Source organism: Bos taurus, chromosome 29 (assembly GCF_002263795.3).
Source record: "Bos taurus isolate L1 Dominette 01449 registration number 42190680 breed Hereford chromosome 29, ARS-UCD2.0, whole genome shotgun sequence".
Lineage (NCBI taxonomy): Eukaryota > Metazoa > Chordata > Mammalia > Artiodactyla > Bovidae > Bos > Bos taurus.
Window position 1 is genome coordinate 40,627,465 of NC_037356.1, and position 26,414 is coordinate 40,653,878.

Genomic DNA, 26,414 nt, shown 5'->3' on the forward strand with positions numbered 1-26,414 from the left:
CCGTCTCAGTCTGTTCATGCTGCTACAACAAATGACCCTAGACTGGGCGGCTTAAACAGCAGACGCACTGGGAAGTCCAGGGTCAAGGCGCTGGCAGGTGAGGGCCTCCTCTGGTTCACAGATGGCCGTCTTCTTGCTGTGTCCTCACATGGCTGGAGGGGAGAGGGCGCTCTCTGGGGTCTTTTCTAAGGGAACTGAACCCACTGAGGAGGGCTGTGCCTCCCAAAGGTCCTACCTCCAGATACCATCACACTGGGGATTAGGATTTATCATAGGAATGTGGGAGAAGAATACAAACATTCAGTCCAGAACACATACCCTTTGGCAGCTTGATTTGTTTCTTTTCCTCCTTTTTTTTTGCGTGTTTAATGTGTTGTACACGCCTGTTTCACCTCCTTTTTTTTGCTTATTTAATGTATTGTACACACCTGTTTCACCTCCTTTTTTTTTGCTTGTTTAATGTATCGTACACGCCTGTTTCCCTGCTTTTTTTTTTGCGTGTTTAATGTGTTGTACACGCCTGTTTCCCCTCCTTTTTTTTGTTGCCTTCCCCTTTGGTTTAATGTGTTGTACACACCTGTTTCCCCTCCTTTTTTTTTTGCTTGTTTAATGTATTGTACACAACCTGTTTCCCTGCTTTTTTTTTTTGCATGTTTAATGTGTTGTACACGCCTGTTTCACCTCCTTTTTTTGCTTGTTTAATATATTGTACACGCCTGTTTCCCTCCTTTTTTTGCGTGTTTAATGTGTTGTACACGCCTGTTTCCCTGCTTTTTTTTTGCTTGTTTAATATATTGTACACGCCTGTTTCCCCTCCTTTTTTTGCTTGTTTAATGTGTTGTACACGCCTGTTTCCCCTCCTTTTTTTGCGTGTTTAATGTGTTGTACACGCCTGTTTCCCCTCCTTTTTTTGCTTGTTTAATGTGTTGTACACGCCTGTTTCCCCTCCTTTTTTTTCGTGTTTAATGTGTTGTACACGCCTGTTTCCCCTCCTTTTTTTTCGTGTTTAATGTGTTGTACACGCCTGTTTCCCCTCCTTTTTTTGCGTGTTTAATGTGTTGTACACGCCTGTTTCCCCTCCTTTTTTTGCATGTTTAATGTGTTGTACACGCCTGTTTCCCCTCCTTTTTTTGCTTGTTTAATGTGTTGTACACGCCTGTTTCCCCTCCTTTTTTTGCGTGTTTAATGTGTTGTACACGCCTGTTTCCCCTCCTTTTTTTGGTGTTTAATGTATTGTACACGCCTGTTTCCCCTCCTTTTTTTGCGTGTTTAATGTATTGTACACGCCTGTTTCCCCTCCTTTTTTTGCGTGTTTAATGTGTTGTACACGCCTGTTTCCCCTCCTTTTTTTGCGTGTTTAATGTATTGTACACGCCTGTTTCCCCTCCTTTTTTTGCGTGTTTAATGTATTGTACACGCCTGTTTCACCATTTATTAATTTCCTTTGCTGGCTGTGTTCCACTTAGTTGGTACCAGAGTTTCTTTAATCAGCCCTTCCCGACAAGCATTTAGGCTGTTAATGCTGTTACAGACGGATATAGTGTGAGGAAAGGTTTTCGTTGCAATATAGTTTAGGATGCTGAAAACTTGGACGGTCGCTGAACCGGGTGGTTAAATTACAAACCATGGCGCTCCCAGTGCAGCGCCCTGCAGCCATTCAAAGGACACATACACACACACACACACTGACCCGGAAGAACGTTTGTAACACACTTTTACATGAAAAAGGAAGACACAAGAGTCATGTATGTGGCATGGTTTTTTTTTTTCCCCCAATCAAAAAGCGACCCCTGAACCTTTTTCTTTCTTTTCCCTGTGAAATGAGGGGAGGTGGCCAGAGCCTGGTGCTTCTCAGCTTCAGGAGAGGCCAGCATGCAGGGCGGGCAGCCAGTAGCCATGTTCATCTTTTCCAGTCTCCAGCTTGTACCTCGTATCAGATGACCCCTCAGGGGCACAGGGCCCCCCCCAAGATCAATGCGGATGACTACGGGATGGATCTAAACAGTGATGACTCCACCGATGATGAGGCCCATCCCCGGAAGCCCATCCCCAGCTGGGCCCGAGGTGAGCAGGGCCTGGAGCCCCCCAGGAGGGCAGGTACCCACTTGTGACTCCGAGGGCTCAGCAGCTGTGGGTGTCAGGAGCCCATTGTGCTCATGGGCTGGCAGCTTGAGTCTTGAGCCAACTCTGCATCGGACCTCTGGACGCTCCTGGGAAGGGTGGGTGCCCTGTGACCAGTGGGCTCACCTGTAGACCAGATCTACGGTGGTGGGTGCCTCCGTTCTCAGCAGATGTGTTAGATCCTGGCTGACTGCTGGCAGGTGTGGTGCTGGGTATTCCGTCTCAGACTGGCCTCCCCCTGGGAGCCCCACCCAGCAGGCCAGATAGACCCAAATATGTTGCCTGGGATGGGAATAGAGCTCAGAGGTAGCAGGGCTTTGGCCGTGCATGAAGAGCTGGAGCAGGGGTTCTGGCCAGCTGGTGGCAGGAGTTGGGGGTAGAGATGGGGGCCCTTGAGCAGGATTGGTCCCCAAGTTTACACGTCTCTAAATGGGAGTGTGGGTGAGTTTGAAGGTGCCTTAGGCCTGGGTCCAAAGCCTGTGGGAATGAGCGAGGCCAGTGGGTGCCCATCTCACAGAGCTGGCTGAGCTCGGGGCGGGGTGGGCCTCACTCCCCGGAGGAAGGGCCCAGAGCCCCGGAAGCTCAGCCCTCTACAGACCACAGGCCCTGTGAGTCTCACCTCATCTGAACCCCACAGTAACTGGAATCTGACTCCATCTCCTTAATAGTAAGTCATTCTGGAGGTGGCAGCTGGCAGGAGTCAGTGTGGCTGGGATGGCAGGCTAATTGTGGTTGACCTTGACCAGCCCACTTGAACTCTCAGTTTTCCCATCTGGAATGGGGGTGCTGACAGCACCCAGCTGAGAAGGGCTACTGATGACGAAGCACGTTAGTGCAGGAAGGCCTGGTACCAGGCAAGCGCTGGGCACGCATTCTGCCACCCTGACCCCCTGGGTTCCTCCTCAGCCTCACTCTAGGCTCTGAGCCTCCAGCAGCCCCAGCCTGCACTGTACATGATAGGGGCTGCAGTGTTGATGTCACGAGTAGCCGATCAAGGCCGTCGAGCATGGCTACTCGAGCTGGACTTGTCTTCAGACCCCAGCTCTGCCGGCCACCAGCTGTGTGCCTTTGGGCAGGTCTCACCAAGGTGGCCGTGGTGGTCTCACAATGAGGCGGTCATGCAGTGACCTCGGCCGAGTACCTGGCTCACGTGAGCTGCCAGAGCAGGGCTGCAGGAGCGGGTAGTGAGGGGTTATCGCTGTTTTGTGGAGGAAGACTCTGAGGAGAGTTGATGTGGCAGGAGGTGGGGGAGTGATGAGGCGGAGAGGTTGACAGGGGTTCTGTGGGATGGCAGGGAGACGGGAGGAGGCTCAGGGGGAACCCAGGGCAGTGAGCCAGCCCTTCATGTGCCCCTGCAGGCACCCAGCTCAGCCAGGCCGTCATCCGCCAGTATTACCAGCCCCCAGACCTTCTGGACCTCTTCGGAAGCCTCCTCCAACTGGACTTGGAGGAAATCTTTCAGAAGAGCAAGCCCCGCTACCATAAGCGCACTAGCTCCGCCGTGTGGAACTCGCCACCCCTGCAAGGGCCCCAGGGTCCCTGGCAGCCTGGCCTACAGCCTGAAGAAGCGCTGAGCCAGCCCGCGGGCCGCTCGACCATCTCGGCCTCTGTCTGTGTCTGTCTGTCCAGCTCTCTGTTGACCTACTGCCCTCCTGCCTGGTATCCTGTCACTGAGGGTTTGGTCAGGTGTATATAAACGTCCTCTGTGTCATGGGTGAAGAGTGGCCCAACCCCACCTGGTCTGTGGACAGCACTCTGTAAATAGATTGTTAGAGTTCAGCTGAATTTTAGCCTCTAGTGTTTGAAAGCTAGGTTAATAAAGTCTATTCCTTTAAGCCTGCTGTGGGTATCATGGTACCAGGGCTTCTCTGCACAAAGCCCTGCACCCTGGCTCTGTCTTGGGCCACCTGAGGGGCCGGAGGAGGAGGTATGTGTCAAGGTCAGCTGGATCCCACCCCCAGAGAGGCCGATGGGGCAGGTGATTCTGATGGCAGCCCTGAACAACCCTGAGAAACACTTCAGTTACTTTCGTGTTGAGGCAGGGGACATTAAAAGCCTGTTTTTCTGGGCACTGCCCTGCCTGGAAAGAGGGGCTCGTTCAGTGGGTCAGACTTGGAGTTGAGGTCAGAGTTGGGCTCTTGACACAGCTCTGCCACTTAACACAGGCCCTCAGCCCCTCCACGCCTCAGGTTCCATCCACCCTCGCCGCACAGATGCTGAAAGGACTTTAGAACACGGACAGGCCACTGAAGCAGATCTGGGTGAGGAAGGGGATGTCTCTTGAAACTGCCGTGGGACCAGTACATGCAAGCAGCTGGGATGTTTCTCCAGCAAAACCAGGCAGCCGCCAGGTTCAGTGCTCATTAGCCGCCTCATTAAATGCTTCTCCATGGAAGCTGGCTCTGCCCCACTGCTGCCAGCTGTGTACTAAACCTGCCGTAGCTCCATCCCCTTCTCCAGCTCCTGGGACAGGGGTTGGTGAACTTGGGCCTATGGGCAAATCAAGTCACAGTCCGTTTTTCTCAAGTTTTATTGGAACCCGCTCTGTAGACGTGAATTAACTACTGTCCCCATCCGCCCTGCTGAGGGCAGAGTTAAGGAGTTACAGCAGAGGCCTAATGTCTCCCAGAGGTGAGAGTATTTATTCTATACCTTTACAGAAAATGTTCGCTGACCCTACTTCAGGACAAAATCAAGGCTGAATATAAGAGATTTTTTTAAATGAGCAAAGAGCAAATACACATAACAGGCTGAGATCTAGAAGACTCTACCCATGAAAAGGAAAACATTTTACTATTCATTTAAACAATTTAAGTTTGTTGCATATGTTCTCTGGGCTTCCCAGGTGGTGCTAGTGGTAAAGAACCACCTGCCAGTGCAGGCGACCTAAGAGACGTGGGTTCAATCCCTGGGTCGGGAAGATCCAATATTCTTGCCTGGAGAATCCCATGGACAGAGGAACCCGGCGGGCTACAGTCCATGGGGTCACAGAAAGGACTGACGCAGTGTACATGCGTGCACACACACGTTCTTGGATGAGAAAACTTGTGTTGAGTCTGCTGGTGAGGGTGTGTTTGCCCAAAGCCATAATGTCAAAATACAGCCTCTTGTAAGCTTATTTGTATGGTGGGTTTAAGAAGAAATGGTTAAATCAGCAAAAGGGTAGTTACAGTTCCTCTGCGTCTTCACCAGCACTTGATATTCTCAGTGCTTCTTATTTTTGCTGTTTTTATAGATGTGGAGTGAGTTCTTGTTGTGGTTTGTTGTGTGTTTTTTTTTTTTACTTTGGCAGCACTGTGAGGCTTGCAGGATCTTGGTTCCCCAATCAGGGATCAAACCTGTGCCCCCTGCACTGGAAGCTTGGAGTCTAAGTCCTAACCACTGGATCACCAGGGAATTCCCTCTTCATGGTTTTAATTTGCATTTCCCTAACAGCTGGTCATGCTGAACATCATCTCATGTGCTTACTTGCCATCTGCGTATCTTTGGCAAAGTGTCTGTTCAACTCATTTGTTCATTTTTAAATTGAGTTGTTAGTTTTCTTGCTGTTTCAGATCAGATCAGTCGCTCAGTCGTGTCCGACTCTTTGCAACCCTATGAATTGCAGCACAGCAGGCCTCCCTGTCCATCACCAACTTCGGGAGTTCACTGAGACTCAGGTCCATCGAGTCAGCGATGCCATCCAGCCATCTCATCCTCTGTCATCCCCTTTTCCTCCTGCCCTCAATCCCTCCCAGCATCAGAGTCTTTTCCAATGAGTCAACTCTTCACATGAGGTGGCCAAAGTACTGGAGTTTCAGCTTTAGCATCATTCCTTCCAAAGAAATCCCAGGGCTGATCTCCTTCAGAATGGACTGGTTGGATCTCCTTGCAGTCCAAGGGACTCTCAAGAGTCTTCTCCAACACCACAGTTCAAAAGCATCAATTCTTTGGCGCTCAGCCTTCTTCACAGTCCAACTCTCACATCCATACATGACCACAGGAAAAACCATAGCCTTGACTAGACGGACCTTTGTTGGCAAAGTAATGTCTCTGCTTTACAATATGCTATCTAGGTTGGTCATAACTTTCCTTCCAAGGAGTAAGCATCTTTTAATTTCATGGCTGCAGTCACCATCTGTAGTGATTTTGGAGCCCCAAAAAAAAGTCTGACACTGTTTCCACTGTTTCCCCATCTATTTCCCATGAAGTGGTGGGACCGGATACCATGATCTTCGTTTTCTGAATGTTGAGCTTTAAGCCAACTTTTTCACTCTCCACTTTCACTTTCATCAAGAGGCTTTTGAGTTCCTCTTCCACTTTCTGCCATAAGGGTGGTGTCATCTGCATATCTGAGGTGATTGATATTTCTCCCGGCAATCTTGATTCCAGCTTGTGTTTCTTCCAGTCCAGTGTTTCTCATGATGTACTCTGCATATAAGTTAAATAAGCAGGGTGACAATATACAGCCTTGACGAACTCCTTTTCCTATTTGGAACCAGTCTGTTGTTCCATGTCCAGTTCTAACTGTTGCTTCCTGACCTGCATACAGATTTCTCAAGAGGCAAATCAGGTGGTCTGGTATTCCCATCTCTTTCAGAATTTTCCACAGTTTATTGTGATCCACACAGTCAAAGGCTTTGGCATAGTCAATAAAGCAGAAATAGATGTTTCTCTGGAACTCTCTTGCTTTTTCCATGATCCAGCAGATGTTGGCAATTTGATCTCTGGTTCCTCTGCCTTTTCTAAAACCAGCTTGAACATCAGGAAGTTCACGGTTCACATATTGCTGAAGCCTGGCTTGGAGAATTTTGAGCATTACTTTACTAGCGTGTGAGATGAGTGCAATTGTGCGGTAGTTTGAGCATTCTTTGGCATTGCCTTTCTTTGGGATTGGAATGAAAACTGACCTTTTCCAGTCCTGTGGCCACTGCTGAGTTTTCCAAATTTGCTGGCATATTGAGTGCAACACTTTCACAGCATCATCTTTCAGGATTTGGAATAGTTCAACTGGAATTCCATCACCTCCACTAGCTTTGTTCGTAGTGATGCTTTCTAAGGCCCATCTGACTTCACATTCCAGGATGTCTGGCTCTAGGTCAGTGATCACACCATCGTGATTATCTGGGTCATGAAGATCTTTTTTGTACAGTTCTGTGTATTCTTGCCATCTCTTCTTAATATCTTCTGCTTCTGTTAGGTCCATCCCATTTCTGTCCTTTATCGAGCTCATCTTTGCATGAAATGTTCCTTTGGTATCTCTGATTTTCTTGAAGAGATCCCTAGTCTTTCCCATTCTGTTGTTTTCCTCTATTTCTTTGCATTGATTGCTGAAGAAGGCTTTCTTATCTCTTCTTGCTATTCTTTGGAACTCTGCATTCAGATGTTTATATCTTTCCTTTTCTCCTTTGCTTTTTGCTTCTCTTCTTTTCACAGCTATTTGTAAGGCCTCCCCAGACAGCCATTTTGCTTTTTTGCATTTCTTTTCCATGGGGATGGTCTTGATCCCTGTCTCCTGTACAATGTCACAAACCTCATTCCATAGTTCATCAGGCACTCTATCTATCAGATCTAGGCCCTTAAATCTATTTCTGACTTCCACTGTATAATCATAAGGGATTTGATTTAGGTCATACCTGAATGGTCTAGTGGTTTTCCCTACTTTCTTCAATTTAAGTCTGAATTTGGCAATAAGGAGTTCATGGTCTGAGCCACAGTCAGCTCCTGGTCTTGTTTTTGCTGACTGTATAGAGCTTCTCCATCTTTGGCTGCAAAGAATATAATCAATCTGATTTCGGTGTTGACCATCTGGTGATGTCCATGTATAGAGTCTTCTCTTGTGTTGTTGGAAGAGGGTGTTTGTTATGACCAGTGAAAGAATCTGTATATTCTAGACATAAATCTGTTGTCAGATACGTGCTTTGCACTATTTTGTCCTAGTCTGCAACTTGTCTTTTCATTCACTTACCAGTATTTTTCATAAAGCACAAATTTTACTTTTGATAAATTTCAATTTATTAACATTTTCCTTTTATGCATTATGCCTTTTTGGCTTCATGTCTAAGAAATCTTTGTCCAGCTCCAGTTGTAAGACTTTCTCTTATGTTTTCTCCTAAATATTTTATAGTTTTACGTATTACATTTAGGTTTATGATCTAGTTTGTGTTAATTTTTTTTAATGTGAAGTTTATGTTTTTGTTTTGGGAGCATATCTTATGCTCCCAGTTGTTTTAGGACCATTTGTTTAAATGACTGTTCTTTTTCACTAAATTTCTTTTGTGTCTTTATCAAGAGTCAGTCAGCCGTATTTGACTGTATCGGTTTCTGGACTTCATATTCTCCTTCACTGGTCTATGGGTCTCTCCTTTTACAGTAGTCTTGACCACGCTGCATGGTCGAGATTACTGTAGCTTAAAGTACTAAGAATCTGATAGTGTGATTTCTCCATTTTTATTCTTCCCTTTCAAAATTATCTTGGCTTTTCTATCAGTGTTGCCTTTCTGTATAAAATTTAGAATCAACTTATCTATATAAAAGTGCTGCTGGGATATTGATTGAAATTATATTAAGCCTGTAGATAAACTTGGGGAGAGTTGACATGTTAGTGATGGTGAGTCACATGACATAGCTCTCCATTTATTCGCATCTTTAGTTTCTTTTATCGGCATCTTGTAGTTTCAGCATGCAGATTCTGTTAAGTATGGTTAGATTTCTAGCTAAGTATTTTCTTGGAGCCTTTATAAATGGTATTGTCTTTCTGATTTCGGTTTCTACGTGTTCATTGCTGGTATATAGAAATCCAGTTGACTTTTGTGTGTTGACCTTGTATCTTATAATGCAAGTTAAGCAGTACTTAGAGGGAAATTTATAGCACTAAATGCTTATATTAGAAGAAGTCTCAAATCTACGACCCTAGCTTCCACTTTAAGAAACTAGAAAAAGAAGAGCAACCCAAAATACAGGCAGAAGGGAAATAACAAAGGTAGAGTGGAAGTCATTGACATTGGAAAGAAAAAATAGTAGAGAAAAGTTTAATTAAACCAAAAGCTGATTCTTTAAGAAGCTCAAAAAAAAAAAAAAAAATGTAAACCTCTTTCAAAACTGATAAAGAGAAAAAGAATAAACAAATGACCAATGTCAGGAACGAGAGGAAACACTACAGATCCTACAGATACTAAAAGAATATTATGGACAGTTTATGATGTTAGACAATCTAGATGAACACAGATTTCTTGGAAGATACAAATTATCTCAGTCCCGCAAAAAGAAATGTAAAACCTAAGTAGCCCTATCTATGAGAGAAATTTGTTGTTTAAAATACATATGTATGGTCACATGGTTTTGGACAAAGGTGGAAAAGCAATTTAGTGTGAGGAGAATAATTTTTTTTTTTTTTAACCGTTGGATATATTTAAAAATCTCCAATCCTACTGATACCATCTACCAGATTAATTCATGATGGATTGTAGTGCTAAATGTAAAAACTAAGAAACTAGGGGAAAAAATGGGACAAAATCTTAGCATCTGTGTTCAGCACAGATTTCTCTTATACATGACAACGAAAGTATTCTCTGGTGACTCAGACAGTAAAGAATCTGCCTGAAATGCAGCAGACCCAGGTTCTAGCCATGGGTTGGGAAGATCCCCTGGAGAAGGGAATGGCAACCCTCTCCAGTGTTCTTGGCTGGAGAATTCCATGGACAGAGGAGCTACCATCCATGGGGCTGCAAAGGGTCAGACACGACTGAGTGACTAACAGTTTGATAAAGGAAACATTTAAAACTCTTCCCCTTTAAAAGTCACTGCTGGGACTTCCCTGGTGGTCCAGTGGTTTAAAATCTGGCTACCAATGCAGAGAACACAGGTTCGATCCCTGGTCCAAGAGGATCCCACATGCCGAGGGGCAGCTAAGCCTGAACACCGCAACTACTGAGCCCATGTTCTAGAGCTGGTGCTCTGCAACAAGAGAAGCCACCGCAGTGAGACGCCCGGTGCACTGCAGCAGCGAGTAGTCCCCGCTTGCCACAACTAGAGAAAGCCCACATGGAGCAATGAAGGACCCAGCACAGCCAAATAAAGTCTTGAAAAGTCACTGTTGCTAACCATTCCCCCACCCGTATGACTGGGGTGATGCAAATAACCTGTAACCATATTCCTGGGGGTTCCCTGGTGGTGCTAGTGGTAAAGAATCCACCTGCCAATGCAGTACCACAGGAGACTCAGGTTTGATCCCTGGGTTGGGAAGATCCCCCTGGAATAGGAAATGGCAACCTGCTCCGGAATTCTTGCCTGGAAAGTCCTAGGGACAGAGGAGCCTGCCGTGCTACAGTCCGTGAGGCCAAAAAGAGTGGGACACATGACTGAGCAATTGAGCACACCGTATTTCCAGGGATAAAGCTGGGAATGTGTTCAACTAGGCTCTCTCTTGCTTTGGTAGGACCTATTCATGTGTGCCCATCCCACCCCTCATCGTAACCTTCTTTTACCTACCTGACACTTCCCCTGGTCAGGCCCCAGCTGGCTACCTGCTCTGTGAAGCTTTCCTTGTCTCTCTCAGGTGGACTAAGGCTGACTGCTTTCTGGCTTCCTCTGGGGTGGTGATGCTCTGGGTACCCACAGCTCTGAAGTCAGCTGAGCACCAGTGAATCCTGGGTAGTCTCTGCTTGGGCAAGAGCTATAGCAGCCTCTGCTCCTCTGGATTTCCCTGATGCAAACACTCCTCCAGAAGCTTTAGGAAAGAACGAAGTGCAGGCATGAGAAGGGAAACTGACCATCGCCTGTATTCCAAAGGCTTCCAAACTTGACCAAACCTAAGGTTATGGTCCTGTCTGAGCCACTAGGAGCTCAGTTCTGAAGTTCCCTTGGACATCTAGAGAGCAATCAGCAGCACCTAGTGCTAGAGAAGCTGAGTCACTTGAGCTCCAAGGCACCAGCTTTGTATCCTTCCTGACTGAGGAGAACAAGCTTAGTTGTCCCCAACCAGCAAAACAGAGAATAAATTCCATGGCCCATCCCAACCAAAGCTCCACTCAATGCAATCTGTCATGCATGCTGGAAGGAGGAAGTGAACTTATTTTCTTATAATGAGAAGGCGGGGGACTTTTAAAATAGTCATATCTTTTTCTTTGGCTTCACCGGGTCTTAGTTGCAGCACGCAGAATCTAGTTCCCTGATCAGGGGTTGAACCCAGGCCCCCTGCATTGGGAGCACATAGTCTTAACCACAGGACCACCAGAAAAGTCCCTAAAATAGTCACATCTTCATTTGGACTTGTCTTGATCGCAATTTATTAAGCCTGAAAAAGTGGACATAAAGGTGGACACTTTCATTAGGATTTAGTTGCCTTTAATCGTACTTGCCCACAGATACACACACGTGTGTACACACACACCTGCCAACATTATTTACCTCTTCAAACATTCCCCATCCTCTGCTGTTAAGATACAGGAAGGCAGGTCATATCAGATTAATTTCAGGGTAACCATTCTAGGGTTATATGTCAAGGGAGAGGGGGTAACAACCCATGAGAGCTGTGAGATTTCTTTGGGCCTCTGTGTTGTCCCTACCCAGCTCTGCCTCTGGCCTGAAGGGCTCGGTGCGGGTGAGGATCCATCCCTCAGAGCAGGAGAACTTGAGGGGTCTATTTGTGTCCTTGGATTGTGATTTGAGAATAACAAAGAGGTAAGGGCCCCTGGGATTCTGTAACAAAACAAGTACAGGATCACTTCCTGTACCCTCACCACAAGGCAGTCACAGTGTTTTTATTGAGTGAAGCCAAGAAGAAGGTGGCATTGTGGGAGCAACGGGGGGTCCAGACAAAGATGGTGACACTCAAAAAGGAGCTGGAACGTGTCCCCACTCTGGTCCAGCCTGGGGGACGCTGCTCGGAAGAGCATGGTCTCCTGGGCTGCAGCCTCAGGACCGGGTCCCACTGGCCCTTCCGCTGTTGTGTCTCATGTTTTGATGAAACAGATCAAGAAGAGTGGCTCAGGCAGAGAACATAACCCAGCAGTAAACTTACTGTGTGAGGGTCAAGGGCATGGGGTTTGTCATCCAACCTGAGTTAACTGCTTCCCCCAGGAACTATCTGGGAGTAAGGATGATAACTGTCAATTACAAAGCACTGACTGTTGGCTTCCCTGGTGGCTCAGTTGGCAAAGAATCCATCTGCAATGCAGGAGACACAGGTTCGATCCCTAGGTTGGGAAGACCCCCTGGAGAAGGAAATGGCAACCCACTCCAGTATTCTTACCTAGAGAATCCCATGGACAGAGGAGCCTTTGTGTCCATAGGGTCGCAAAAAGTCAGACACAACATAGCGACTAAACCACCACCACCGTGTACAAGTCTGCAAGGTCTGAGGGTCTGTGCCATCAATCACATCTTCACTCCAAGCCAGGGGAGGGGTGGTAATGGTATCATTTTCGTCTTCATTTTAAGTTTATGCAAAGTGAGACTCAATGTCAGTGCCAAGCTCATGCAGGGCATGTGGTCAGGTTGGAATCTCTTGACTCTGGAGGTGTTGCTCTGAAGGTACAGCTCTGCTGTACTGCTGTCCAGACATGAGGGAGGTAAGAGGAGGCCCTCCATTGTCTCTCACTTGCACCCAGACTTTTCTGATGCCGCTGGCAACTACTAGTCTTTGGCCTGCGATGTGTCCTCATCCCGGAGAAGGCGATGGCACCCCACTCCAGTACTCTTGCCTGGAGAATCCCATGGACGGAGGAGCCTGGTAGGCTGCAGTCCATGGGGTCGCAAAGAGTTGGACACGACTGAGCGACTTCCCTTTCACTTTTCACTTTCATGCATTGGAGAAGGAAATGGCAACCCACTCCAGTGTTATTGCCTGGAGAATCCCAGGGACGGGGGAGTCTGGTGGGCTGCCGTCTATGGGGTCGTACAGAGTCGGACATGACTGAAGCGACTTAGCAGCAGCAGCAGCAGTGTCCTCATCCAAGGCTACTGTAACTTACCCAGACTTCCTGACGCCCCCTAGTGGCCAGGCATGGTATCATGTATCACCCAGGAGGCTGGCAGATGACATACACAGAAGTGCCAGGAAATGAAGTCTTCCTGGGGTGGATTTTGACTAATGGGGAACTGGAGGTAGGAGGGAGCTGCCACCTTCCTGTCTCCCACAGGGGTTTCTGAGGCATCGTTTCTCCACACAGCCCATCTGGAGAAGTCCCACTGCCCAGCCAACTGCCGTGTCTCCACACTGGGTGGGCATGGAGGGGTGGTTGATGCAATCAGGCCCATTTGCCTGACACCTGTCCTGGCTCATGTCCCTTTTGCCAGGTTCCCGGGAGGCCTTGGGACATCTCGTGGTGAGGTAGGGGCACAGCGGGTATACACAGCATAGATATCCCCTGACTTGGGGAAGTAAGGGAGCAATAGAGTGGATCAGGGCCAAACACAGTTTCCTTATTTTTATTATTTTCTAAGTGACATGGTAAGGAATCTGCCTGCCAGTGCAGGAGATGCAAGAGATGTGGGTTCGATCCCTGGGTCAGGAAGATCTCCAGGAGTAGGAAATGGCAACCCGCTCCAGTGTTCTTGCTAGGGACAGAGGAGCCTGGCAGGTTACAGTCCACGGGGTGGCAAAGAGTCAGACGTGCCTTGAGCATGCACGCAGACACACAGTGGCCCCACGAAGGACCCTTGTAACTTTGGGTGTTGGGATCTCCGTTGGTCAGAGGGAGGATCTAAAAGTCAGATTGTCACACTGGAGCACTGGCTGCACATTGATGAAATACGGTGAAGCAGACCTCCATGTCTGGGTTCTGGACCAGGTCCCTCTGGGTTTGTCCTGCCCAGGACTGAGCCCTGACTCACGATGGGTGAGAGGAGAGCAGAGGAGCTGGGGGAGCTGGGCTCACCTCCGTGTCTGCTATCACTGCTTTCTCCTCGGCCAAGAACTCAGCAAATGAGCTTTCAAAGCAAGTTTGACAAACACATTCAGCTCTGCCCACAGATGCTGGAGGAAAAGGCTTAGGCCGGTTCACCATGACAGCAAGCCAGCGCTGTGTGTGGTCAGGGGAGTACTGTGCGTGGAGCATGGCCCCACCTGTGAAGCAAGGTACCAGCCTATGGACATCTATGTCTGGATGGATGGGGAAAAGACTCGGGTTAACACTGGCTGTATCTGAGTGACCTCCATCATCTTCCATGCACTTTCTTCATTTTTTTCAAAATTTCTAAGGAGTGCTCTGTCCATTACACAGTGCCTTGCATAACAACTTTCATTTATTCCTAAAAACCCTGCTCACTGAATGAAAAACATTCCTGTTATTTTTAATGGGAAAAACGATGATGTGTTTCGTTACAAACCAACGTTCCCAAATTATTTTCACAGACAGAAAAAATATCCCAAATTATTTTCACAGATAGAAAAATACATCAGTGGAACAAGGAAAAGTTTATGTCAATAATACATGACACCTTGAAAGTCAAAATGCAGTTTCTGTGCATAAACATGTCGCAATAATGGTATGTGTGTGTGTATTTTTTTTTTCATCATCATCTCCAAATAATTTTCATTATCAGTTTCTCAGGCTTTTGGGAGCTCTTGATCACCTTACACCCAAATGAGACTTAAAAGTATAGTGCCCTTACTATATATAAAGTTGTGTATGTTAATATATATATATCTTTATATCCATATCTATATCTACATCTGTATCTTCATATCTATGGCTGTCTACCTTTAGAACAAAATTAAGGCTAAATACAGGAGGGCTTTCAAAAAAAGAGAAATTAGTTAGCATGCACTGTACACGTTAGTCTAAAAGATTCTATCCATGCAAAGAAAAGTGTTTTAGGACTCATTCAAATACAGAGTGCATTTCAAATTTGTCTCATATGGCATTCTCTGACTGGGAGGGGTTGTGCTGAGTAAACTGGCAAGTATATCTTTGCCTGGGCTTCCCAGATTTCCCAGGCAAGACAACTGGAGTGGGTTGCCGTTTTCTTCTCTGTTTGATCCCGACCCAGGGATCAAACCCGTGTCTCCCACATTTGCAAGTGGATTCTTTGCCACTGCCTGCAATGCAGGAGACCTGGGTCAGGAAGATACTCTGGAGAAGGAAATGGCAACCCACTCCAATATTCTTGCGTAGAGAATTCCATGGACAAAGAAGCCTGGCAGTCTATAGTCCATGGGGTTGCAAAGAGTCAGACACAACTGAACATCTAACACTTTCTTTCACTTTTCTTTGCCGCTGAGTCACAAGGGAAGCACAGCTGGAGCACAGGAGCTCTAAAAGTTCCCAAGGGGATTCTAGTTAGGGAACCACGGATGTCTGTAGAGGCAAACATTTAACATTATAAAAGCATTATAATGCTAACATATGCATATAACTATAATGCAAACGTTATAAAGCATGACAAAAGTCATCAAGAATGATGTCACCAGCAGCTCCGTTTAATAAAAACTTAGTGTATGTCTGGAATTATGATGAGTCCTTTACCTGCATTATCCACATTCACCCTCTCAGAGCCCTGCAGGACAGTCATGTCCATTTTCAGTTCAGTCCAGTTGCTTAGTCGTGTCCAACTCTTTGCAACCCCATGGACTGCAACATGCCAGGCCTCCCTGTCTATCACCAACTCCTGGAACTTGCTCAAACTCACGTCCATCGAGGTGGTAATGCCACCCAACCATCTCATCCTCTGTCATCCCCTTCTCCTGCCTTCAATCTTTCCCAGCATCAGGGTCTTTTCCAATGAGTCAGTTCTTCACATCAGGTGGCCAAAGTATTGGAGTTTCAGCTTCAGCATCAGTCCTTCCAATGAATATTTAGGACTGATTTCCTTTAGGATTGACTGGTTGGACCTCCTTGCAGTTCAAGGGACTCTCAAGAGTCTTCTCCAACACCATAGTTCAAAAACATCAATTCTTCAGTGCTCAGCTTTCTTTATAGTCCAACTTTCACATCCATACATGACTACTGGAAAGACCACAGCTTTGACTAGATGGACCTTTGTTGGCAAAGTAATATCTCTGCTTTTTAATATGCGGTCTAGGTTGGGCATAGCTTTTCTTCCAAGAAGCAAATATCTTTCAATTTCACGGCTGCGGTCACTATCTGCAGTGACTTTGGAGCCCCCCCAGAATAAAGTCTCTCTCACTGTTTCCATTGTTTCCCCATCTATTTGCCATGAAGTGATGGGATCGGATGACATGATCTTAGTTTTCTTGATGTTGAGTTTTAAGTCAACTTTTTCATTCTCCTCTTTCACTTTCATGAAGAGGCTTTTAGTTCTTCTTCACTTTCTGCCATAAAGGTGGTGTTATCTGCATATCTGAGGTTATTGATATTTCTCCCAGCAATCTTAATTCCAGCTTGTGCTTCATCCAGCCTGGCATTTTGCATGATGTACTCTGCATATAAGTTAAATAAGCAGAGTGACAATATGCAGCCTTGATGTACTCCTTTCCCAATTTGGAACCAGTCTGTTGTGCCATGTCCAGTTCTAATTGTTGCTTCTTAACCTGCATACAGATTTCTCAAGAGTCAGGTCAGGTGGTTTGGTATTCCCATCTCTAAGAATTTTCCACAGTTTGTTGTGATCCACACAGTCAAAGGTTTTGGCGTAGTCAATAAAGGAAAAGTAGATGTTTTTCTGGAACTCTCTTGCTTTTCCAATGATCCAGCAGATGGTGGCAATTTGATCTCTGGTTCCTCTGCCTTTTCTAAATCCAGCTTGAACATCTGGAAGTTCACAATTAACGTACTGTTGAAGCCTGGCATCCTGACCTTGTGTCAATGTTATCTCAAAATGCATGTTGGGGGTGAGGGGCCTGGTGCCAGTCTCTGAGTTTTGAGATATTTCCTTTCTCTAATTAGCAGACGGCTAGTAGCTATATAACATCCAGCTAAAGATTAGCAGGGGGGCATTCTTTCTGCCTTCCTTCTGATGTCTATGTCAGAAGCTTTCTCTATGTCTCTTATAGTTTAATAAAACTATTACACAAAAGCTCTGAGTGATCAAGCCTCGTCACTGACCCCGGATTGAATTCCTCTCCTCCAGAAGCCAAGAATCCCCGTGTCTTTCATGGCTCAGCAATAATCTTTCAGCAACCTTTCTGCATATAGGTTAAATATGCCCATTTTACAGAGTAGTAAACAGGCTTAGGGTTAAAAATCGCACAGCAAGTAGATGATGTAGTCACATTCCAGTTCAGGTCTCTGTCCCTAAAGCCCAGGCACATGGTTAATATTTGGTCTCCTGGCTTCCCTGGTGACTCAGACAGTAAAGAATCCACCCTCAATTCCGGAGACCTGGGTTTGATCCCTGGGTTGAGAAGATCCCCTCGAGGAGGCATGGCAACCCTCTTCAGTATTCTTGCCTGAAGAATCCCCATGAACAGAGGAACAGTAGTCCATGGGGTCACAAAGAGTCGGACACGACTGAGCAACTAAGCACAGCACATCTTCTATATCCAATAAGGGATTTCCTGGGGGTGATGCCCCTGGAAATTGTTCCAGAGATCAAATGGAGCTGAGAAGGTCAAGGTCACCCATGTTCTGCTGGCAGGAGACGTCTGACCTGGAGGGTGAGACAGAGAATCAGGAAGGCCGAGATCACCTGCGTGCCCAGACTGTCAGCGGCCGGTGTTTAAAGGCCAGAGCAGAGAGTCTCTGGTGTCTACTGCTTATGTCCCAGCATCTGAGCCCACCTGCCACAGCAATCTGGGCTCCTGCAGGCAGCCTGGACACGCCTTGGGGACAGGTAGGGTGTGGAGGCCAGTCCCAAGGTGTCACAGGAGCAAGAATGTGAACTTGCAACACATGTTCTTCTGGGAGTGGTATTCCTATGTACCTCAAGGTCAGCGGGAATGCTGGGTCCCCTCACAGAGAAGGCTTTGTGCCCCAGGGATGGGAATCACTTCTTTGCCTCCAAACCTCAGTGCTTCTGATTTTTGCCTCCCCATTTCACAGTAAATCTAGCTCCTAGAGAGTACATACATGGTGCAGGGAAAGTTGGGTCACACTGGAGTTCCCTTTTCTTTGTTGATGGTTCTTTTCTTGAACCTGGACTCTGGAAACCCATCTTCTCTTCAATTCCATTGCTACTTCCTCATCATCTCCTACTTGGACTTGCCCAGGAGCCCGCTTCCCTCATCAGTCATCCTTTGACTGGTTCCGCCCTGCAGTCACAGGCATTTATGCATAAAATCTCTTGTTGAACATGTGTTTCATGTAAGCTACAGTGGATACATCAGTAAAGAAAACAAACTAAAATCCTTGTCTTCACAAAGCTTATATGTTATTGGGAGGAACAAAACAATCAGCCAACCAAAGAGGTAAAATTTAAAGTACAAGGTGATAAATACCATAGAGAAAAAATAAGGCAGGAGGTAGGGTGGTTTTGTGGTTTAATTAGGATGGACAGCCCCCCAAAACTAATATTTTTTTGTAAATCAGCTATAGCAATAGTGTAGTGTTATTTGCTCAGTCGTGTCTGACTTTTGGCAACCCCATGAACTGGGGCCCGCCAGGCTCCTCTGTCCATGGAATTCTCCAGGCAAGAATACTGGAGTGGGTTGCCATTCCCTTACTTCAATAAAACTATTAGGATGTACAGGAAAGGCCTCACCAAGAGGAAACGTTTCAGCCCAAATGAAGGAGGTGAGGGACAGAGCCCGAGGTGTCTGGTCAATGGGCAAGCCAGGTGGAGCGCTCCAGGGTCTGGTTGTGATGTTCTCTTCAGTTTTTACGTAAGTATGTCTTGTCTTGACTCTTGCCAGGAACCAGTGTTCCAGGAAACAATCAATTAAGTTCTGTTGGCCAGGACATGGGAGATGCTCCAGGGCTGTGTTTCTCAAACACAATTTGCACCAGAATCACCTAGAGATCTTGATGAAACAGTTTGTTGAGCTCGCCCTTGGGATTTTTCATCAGTAACTCTGAGGTGAGGTCCAAGAAGCTGCATTTCAAACATCAGATGATCCTGATGTTGCTGGAGTGAGGATTATATTTTGAGAAGGTCTGCTCTAAGGCAACTTGCCATCTCCTTCTGGAAGGCTTGGGGTTTGGCCCCAAGCCCAGCCTTGGGGCTTGGCTGACTTCGGTAAACTAAAGACACAGCTTCTACTTATCAACTTATTTGAACCTCAATAAACCACTGATGGAACATTCTTTTCCATTCTGAGAGCATTTGCCTGGCCAAAAGGGAGATCATTTTATTAAAGACCCTGTCATCCCCAACCTTCCAAACAAATGGCTTAGTGTTGGTTTAAACCTCATTTATTTTACTAAAATATATCCAATGTTAGTAAAATAAACAAGGTTAGGGGCTTCCCTGGTGGCTTAGGTGGTAAAGAATCTGCCTGCAATGCGGGAGACCCAGGTTTGATCCCTGAGTTGGGAAGATCCCCTGGAGAAGGAAATGGCAACCCACTCCAGTATTCTTACCTGGAGAATTCCACGGACAGAAAAGCCTGGCAGGCTACCATCCATGGGATCCCAAGAGTTGGACACAACTGATCAACTAATAAAACAACAACATCCAATATTAGCAACGTTCCCTCCTGTCATTTGCTTTAACTCTTCTTCCAGCTGCACATCTTGAGAACAGCAAGCTTGATATTTTTCTCCCTTTGTTGCCTTGTGAGCACAGTTTCTAGGCTCAATCCATGAGAAATTCAACATTCAAAAATTGTAAATTCAACAACAACAAGAAAAGGTAAATTCAACATTCAAAAAAAGATCATGGCATCCAGTCCCATCACTTCATGGCAAATAGATGGGGAAACAATGGAAACAGTGAGAGACTTTATTTTCTTGGGCTCCAAAATCACTGCAGATGGTGACTACAGCCATGAAATTAAAAGACACTTGCTCCTTGGAAGAAAAGTTATAGCAAACCTAGACAGCATATTAAAAAGCAGAGACATTACTTTGCCAACAAAGGTCCATCTAATCAAAGCTATGGTTTTTCCAGTAGTCACATATGGATTTGAGAGTTGGGGTGTATAGAAAGCTGAGTGCCGAAGAATTGATGCTTTTAAATTGTGGTTTGGAGAAGACTCTTGAGAGTCCCTTGGACTGCAAGGAGATCCAAGCTGTCAACCCTAAAGGAAATTAGTCCTGAACATTCATTGGAAGGACTGATGTTGAAGCTGAAACTCCAATACTTTGGCCACCTGATGCGAAGAACTGACTCATTGGAAAAGACCCTGGAAAGACCTTGATGCTGGAAAAGATTGAAGGCGTGAGGAGAAGGAGATGACAGAGGATGAGATGGTTGGATGGCATCATCGACTTGCATGGACATGAGCTTGAGTAAGCTCCGGGAGTTGGTGATGGACAGGAAAGCCTGGTGTGCTGCAGTCTATGGGGTCTCAAAGAATCAGACACAGCGGAGCAGCTGAACCGAACTGAACAATGGTAAATTAATAGAACCAAATGGCAGATTCGTTGTCTCTGCAACTGTAAGCTTTGAACCTCCAGGTGGCGCCATTTCACGTAAAATCTGGTATCTCCCTGAACACTTGCCGTGTGTATACTGCTGGTCACTAGAAAGAGCCTTTATGTTACACTCCTGAATGCAATGGTCAAAGTCACTAAAAGGAAGTAAAACTTTCACTTGGATTTGTACTTGTTCAAAACAACTGACCAGAACTTCCCTGGAGTCCCAGGGGATAAGAATCTGCCCGCCAATGCAGGGAACACGGCTTTGATCCCTGGTCCAGGAAGATTCCATATGCCTCTGAGCAACTAATCCCATGCCATACGACCTTGAAGCCTGTGCTTTAGGGCCCAGGAGCTGCAACCACTGAGCTCAAATGTCCTAGAGCCCGTGTTCTACAACAAGAGAAGCCACTGCAATGAGAATCTCTCTCACTGCAAGTAGAGAAAGCCCGTGCACAGCAACGAAGACCCAATGCAGCCAAAGTAATACAACTGACCGGCTCTTCTCGAGAGCGCTGCATGACCATGCCGGGTGTATTTAAGCCTGTCTCTTCAGATTTCACACCCATGGAGCAGAAGATGAGAAATTGAGGGCTACATGGGTTGACGAAATCATGAGACACAACAGAGTAGAGCCTAAGAGTTGACTATTGAGGGCAGAGAGGCAGATAAATGATCACGTTGGTGGTGAAGCTAAAGAGGAAGTGAAGATCAAAAGTGCCTCACTTGCAGAGGACTGCCACTGTCTGGGGGCTTCCCAGGTGGCGCTAGTGGTAAAAAACCTGCCTGCCCATACAGGAGACCTAAGAGATGCAGGTTTGATCCCTGTGTCGGGAAGATCCCCTGGAGGAGGAAATGGCAACCCACCCCAGTATTCTTGCCTGGAGAATACCATGGACAGAGGAGCCTGGCAGGCTACAGTCCATAGGGATGCACAGAATCAGACACAACTGAAGCTACATAGCACCCACACACGACACTATCTGGATTTATGGTTCTCACTAAAGTGATCATCTGAATGAGGCACTGTGCTGAGTGTTTCACATATATACTACTATTTAATTCCTAGGATTTCCTTGTTAATAAAGTGCATCTCCATTTATTAAATAAGTAAAAGATTAGTGGTGTCCTGCATGCGTGTGTCCATGCTTAGTTGCTGTCTCTTTGCAACCCCATGGACTTAACCCACCAGGTTCCGCTGTCCATGGGATTCTCCAGGCAAGGATACTAGTAGGTTGCCAAGCCCTTCTCCAAGGGATCTTCCTGACCCCAGGATCGAACCAGGGTCTTCTACATCGGCAGGTGGATTCTTTACCATCTAAGCCACCAGGGAAGCTCTACTGATAGACAAATTCAAAATTAGAATGTGGAGAGCTGGCCTTGATTTTCACCTTTAACAATACTGGTATTACGTCCCTGCTATTGCTACAGTTCCTTCTCTGGAACTATCTTTACCTTTCTCACTACCATCACTCACATGAAATTAGGTCATCTCAGTACAGAAACAGTTGTCAAAAGGAGATTCAGAGGGAGTTATAGTTGCTTTAAAAGAACACTGACCTTCATTTTGCTCCACAAGTTCACAAATATCTGTTATGTATCAGTCAAAGCACCTGAACACAGTAAAAATTAAACACAACATCTGAGATTGGATCAAGAACACAGAGTGTAAGTTTAACCTCTACTCAACCTTCTTGGAAATCCCCAAGCATAACAAAAATGATATTAAAACAACAACAAAAGGACAAAGCAGTAAACTCAAGAGTGGAGTAGAAAAAAGAAAGCGTCAATGACAAGTGTTTAAGATTTCCTGGTAGGCAGAGGACAGATAGGATGAAATCTACTGAGAGACAAATCTAGAGGAAACTGAAGTCCAGTCATGTGCTGGAGACAATCCTTTAGAGACAGGAATTTGGGGTACAAAACAGGAATCGAGGTTTAGGGTAGGATGATAAATATTAAAGCTGAGAACAGTGAAGGATGAAAGTAGAAACACCACATAACCAGAATGGGACAGCTACCCACCCCATTCTGTCTTTGCTCGATATGTGGTGCTGGATAACTGCAAGTTTGTGTCTCTTATTCACCCTCGTGTGTGTCTGTCCGTCCCATACCCTCCTCCCCTCTGGCAACCACCCGTTTGTTCTCTAAGAGGTACAAACTTTCAGTTACAACATAAACAAGTCATGGGTATGAAATGTGCAGTGGGGAATATAGTCATTAATCAGGTAGTGTCTTTGGAGGGTGACAATCAACAACCAGACTTATCACGGTGATCATTTTGAAATGCACAGAAATGCTGAAACACTGTGTGTGTGCCAGGAACTAACATGGAGTTGCAGGTCAATCATATTTCAAAAACAAACGTGCAAACTTATAGAAAAGAGATCTACTTTGTGGTTACCAGAAGCAGCGTTGGGAGGGAGGGAGTTGAAGGTAGTCAAAAGGTACAAACTTCTAGTTACAAGACAAATATGAGCCAGGGATGTAAGGTAAAGCATGGTAAACATAATTAGCATTGTTGTATGTTATATATGAGGGCTTCCCTGGAGGCTCATTGGTAAAAAATCAGCCTGCCAACGCAGGAGATGCAACAGACACGAGTTCAGTCCCTGGGTCGGGAAGATCCCCTGGAGAAGGAAATGGCAACCCATCCAGTATTCCTGCATGGAAAACCCCATGGACAGAGGAGTGTGGTGGGCTACATTCCATGTGGTCACAAAGAGTCAGACACAGCTTAGCAACCAACAACAACGTTATATACAAAAGTGGTTAAAAGAGGAAATCCTGAGTTCTCATCACAAGGAAAAAATTTTTTCTATTGCTTTAATGTTACTCCTTGGAAGGAAAGTTGTGACCAACCTGGACAGCATATTGAAAAACAGAGACATTACTTTGCCAACAAAGGTCTGTCTAGTCAAGACTATGCTTTTTCCAGTAGTCATGTATGGATGTGAGAGTTGGACTGTGAAGAAAGCTGAGCACCGAAGAATTGATGCTTTTGAACTGTGGTGTTGGAGAAGATTCTTGAGAGTCCCTTGGACTGCAAGGAGATCCAACCAGTCCATTCTGAAGGAGATCAGCCCTGGGATTTCTTTGGAAGGAATGATGCTAAAGCTGAAACTCCAGTACTTTGGCCACCTCATGCGAAGAGTTGACTCATTGGAAAAGACTCTGATGCTGGGAGGGACTGGGGGCAGGAAGAGAAAGGGACGACAGAGGATGAGATGGCTGCATGGCATGACCGACTCGATGGACGTGGGTTTGGGTGAACTCTGGGAGTTGGTGATGGACAGGGAGGCCTGGCGTGCTGCGATTCATGGGGTCGCAAACAGCTGGACACGACTGAGCGACTGAACTGAACTGAACTGAAAGTTGCATCTGTATGAGATAAATGATGTTCCCTAAACTTACTGTGGTCATCATTTCATGATGTATGTGAGTCAAATCATTCTGCTCTACACCTTAAACTTACACAGCGCTGTAGGTCAGTTATGTGTCAATAAAACTAGAAGAAAAATATTAATACCAATTAGGAGCACTAAAACTGTGTTTCACCATAGAAGACAGTAGTAAACAATTACACAACTGATTTATTTCCTTTGTGAACGTTAAGTTACAAGGATGCCAGATGAGATTGAATTGATATACTATCACAAGATATCATATTGTATCAATTGTCAAATGAGCCATAGATTAGCAAATTTTCTAAAGTATTGGTAATGGTGGTAATAGCATGCTTTTGAAGATGCCAGAGTATTTACTCAGAGATTGCAAAACTATAGGGCCTTACAGTTTGTTGACACTTTACTTGTTTTATCTGACAGTCAATGTGACCCACAGTCCCATCCATGATGAGGCTTCTTGCTTCCCTTTTGTAACTCTGCAAGCTATGATTTTCATACGTACAATCATCTGAGCGGGCTTCCCAGCTGGCTCAGTGATCAAGAATCTGCCTGCAATGCTGGAGACACCGGTTCAATCCCTGTGTCTGAAAGATCCCCTGGAGAAGGAAATGGCAACCCACTCCAGTATTCTTGCCTTGGAAGTCCCATGGACAGAGGAGTCTGGCAGGCTACAGTCCATGGGGTCACAAAGAGTCAGACATGACTGAGTGACTGAACAACAATCATCTGAGCTGTATGTATCCTTTTCTGGTGTTTGTCAGTAAGTGGCCAATAAAAGAAATAGAAAACACTCTAGGTATATTGAACAGGAAGAATTTCATCAAGCAATTGATAATAAAGGCTTTTGAAGAGCTGGAGAAAACAAAAAAAAGGAGGAGGGAGGAAGAATACAAGGGTGCTCAATGATTGATGATTGCTTAGAAGACAGTACCAGCCCTAGAACTGGAAGGGAAAAAGAAAAGTGGTGTTGCCAGATCTCATGACTGTAGGTGAAGCTGAGGCTCACTTGGAAGCAAGCTACCAGAGCAAGAAACCAGGAGCCCATACATGAGAGCGGCCACTGCTGCAGACGGGGCCATGGCTTTCTTGCTGTGGGTACCATGCACACTGCTTCTACAACCACTGCAAGATATGATGTCAAAACTGGAAAAAAAATGACATCTTCCCTCTTCTGACCTGCAAACTCCCATCAGTGTCTTCCACTGGAAAAGCTCTCCAGAAGGCAGTTGGTAAGAGAATCTGTATATATAACTCGTCACCTTCAGTTGTAGCAACAGAGTGATGAGCAGGCCAAACAACTCTGGACCTGAGAAAACAGAGACACCCTGTCTGGTACACCGCGACTGTTACCTGCAGAGTCTTCATCTGGTCTTCATCTGGTTTTCAGCCACTTGGAGGCCACTTGTCTCTCCTCAGAAGAGTTTGCATCTGATGGCTTGTTGCCCACAATGTGATAAATAAATTTAATGAATAAGAGGATCGATTCTTGGCCCATTCTCATAGTTTCTTCCAACTCATAAACAACTTTATTCAGCCTGTTGCTGATGCCACAGGGTAACTGCTTTCCTCCCTAGACTAACACCTGTGTTTGCAGAGGGCTCAAACTCCCTTGTTTGGGAGGGACCTGTGATGGGGTGGTGACTTGCTGTCCCCAGGGGTCTCCTGCACCTGTTCAATGAGGGACATATACCTCAAGGACAAGCCAGCTCCCCTTACTGACAGTGGGAGGGACAGGAAGCGTCATTAGCACCTGGCTCCATTCCTGCAAGGCAGCTCGCCCTCTGGAATTGCTTCCGGTAACATCCATTCCCCAGGAAGAACAGATGTGTTTGAACAATTCCCACCTTGATCTGTCAATATTTTTTTAGATTTATTTTACTGACGTGCAGTTGATTTACAATGTTGATTAGTTTCTGCTATGAAAGCAATTCAATTATACATGCACATTCTTTTTTATATTCTATTCTATTATGCTTTATCACAAGGTACTGAATATGGTTCCCTGTGCTATACAGCAAGATCTTGTCATTTATCCAGTCTATATGTAATAATTTGCACCTGCTAACCCCACACTCCGCCAGTCCTTCCCTTCTCCTCCCACCTCTCCCCCTTGGCAACCATGAGTCTGTTCTCTATGCCTGTGAGTCTGTTTCTGCTTTGTAGATAAGTTCACGTGTGTCATATTTTCGATTTCACATGTTAAGTGATATAATACAGTATTTATTTTTCTCTTTCTGATGTACTTCACTGAGTATGATCATCTCTAGGCCCATTTGTGTTGCTGCAAATGGCATTATTTGGTTCTTTTTATGGCTCAGTAGTATCCCATTCCATCCACTTTGTCCATTGATCTGTCAATGGACTTCTAGGCTGCTTGGGTCTTGGCTATTCACTCATGGTGCTGCTATGAACGCAGGGGTGCGTGTATCTTTTGAATTACAGTTTTGTCTGGGTATATGCCTGGGAGTGGGATTGCTGGATCATATAG

General features: G+C 45.8%; 2 protein-coding genes across 2 annotated transcripts in view; both read left to right on the top strand.

The window, feature by feature from the left end:
• INCENP (inner centromere protein) overlaps positions 1-3,856 on the top strand; it is a 34,968-nt gene extending 31,112 nt beyond the window's left edge. Inside the window, 3 exon segments of the mRNA XM_024987401.2 lie at positions 1,914-2,064; positions 3,480-3,646; positions 3,648-3,856. Coding sequence (XP_024843169.1) covers positions 1,914-2,064; positions 3,480-3,646; positions 3,648-3,695 — 366 coding nt within the window. The 3' untranslated portion in view covers positions 3,696-3,856.
• Positions 1-26,414, top strand: part of CSKMT (citrate synthase lysine methyltransferase) — a 427,761-nt gene that overhangs the window by 57,412 nt on the left and 343,935 nt on the right. The window lies entirely within an intron of this gene.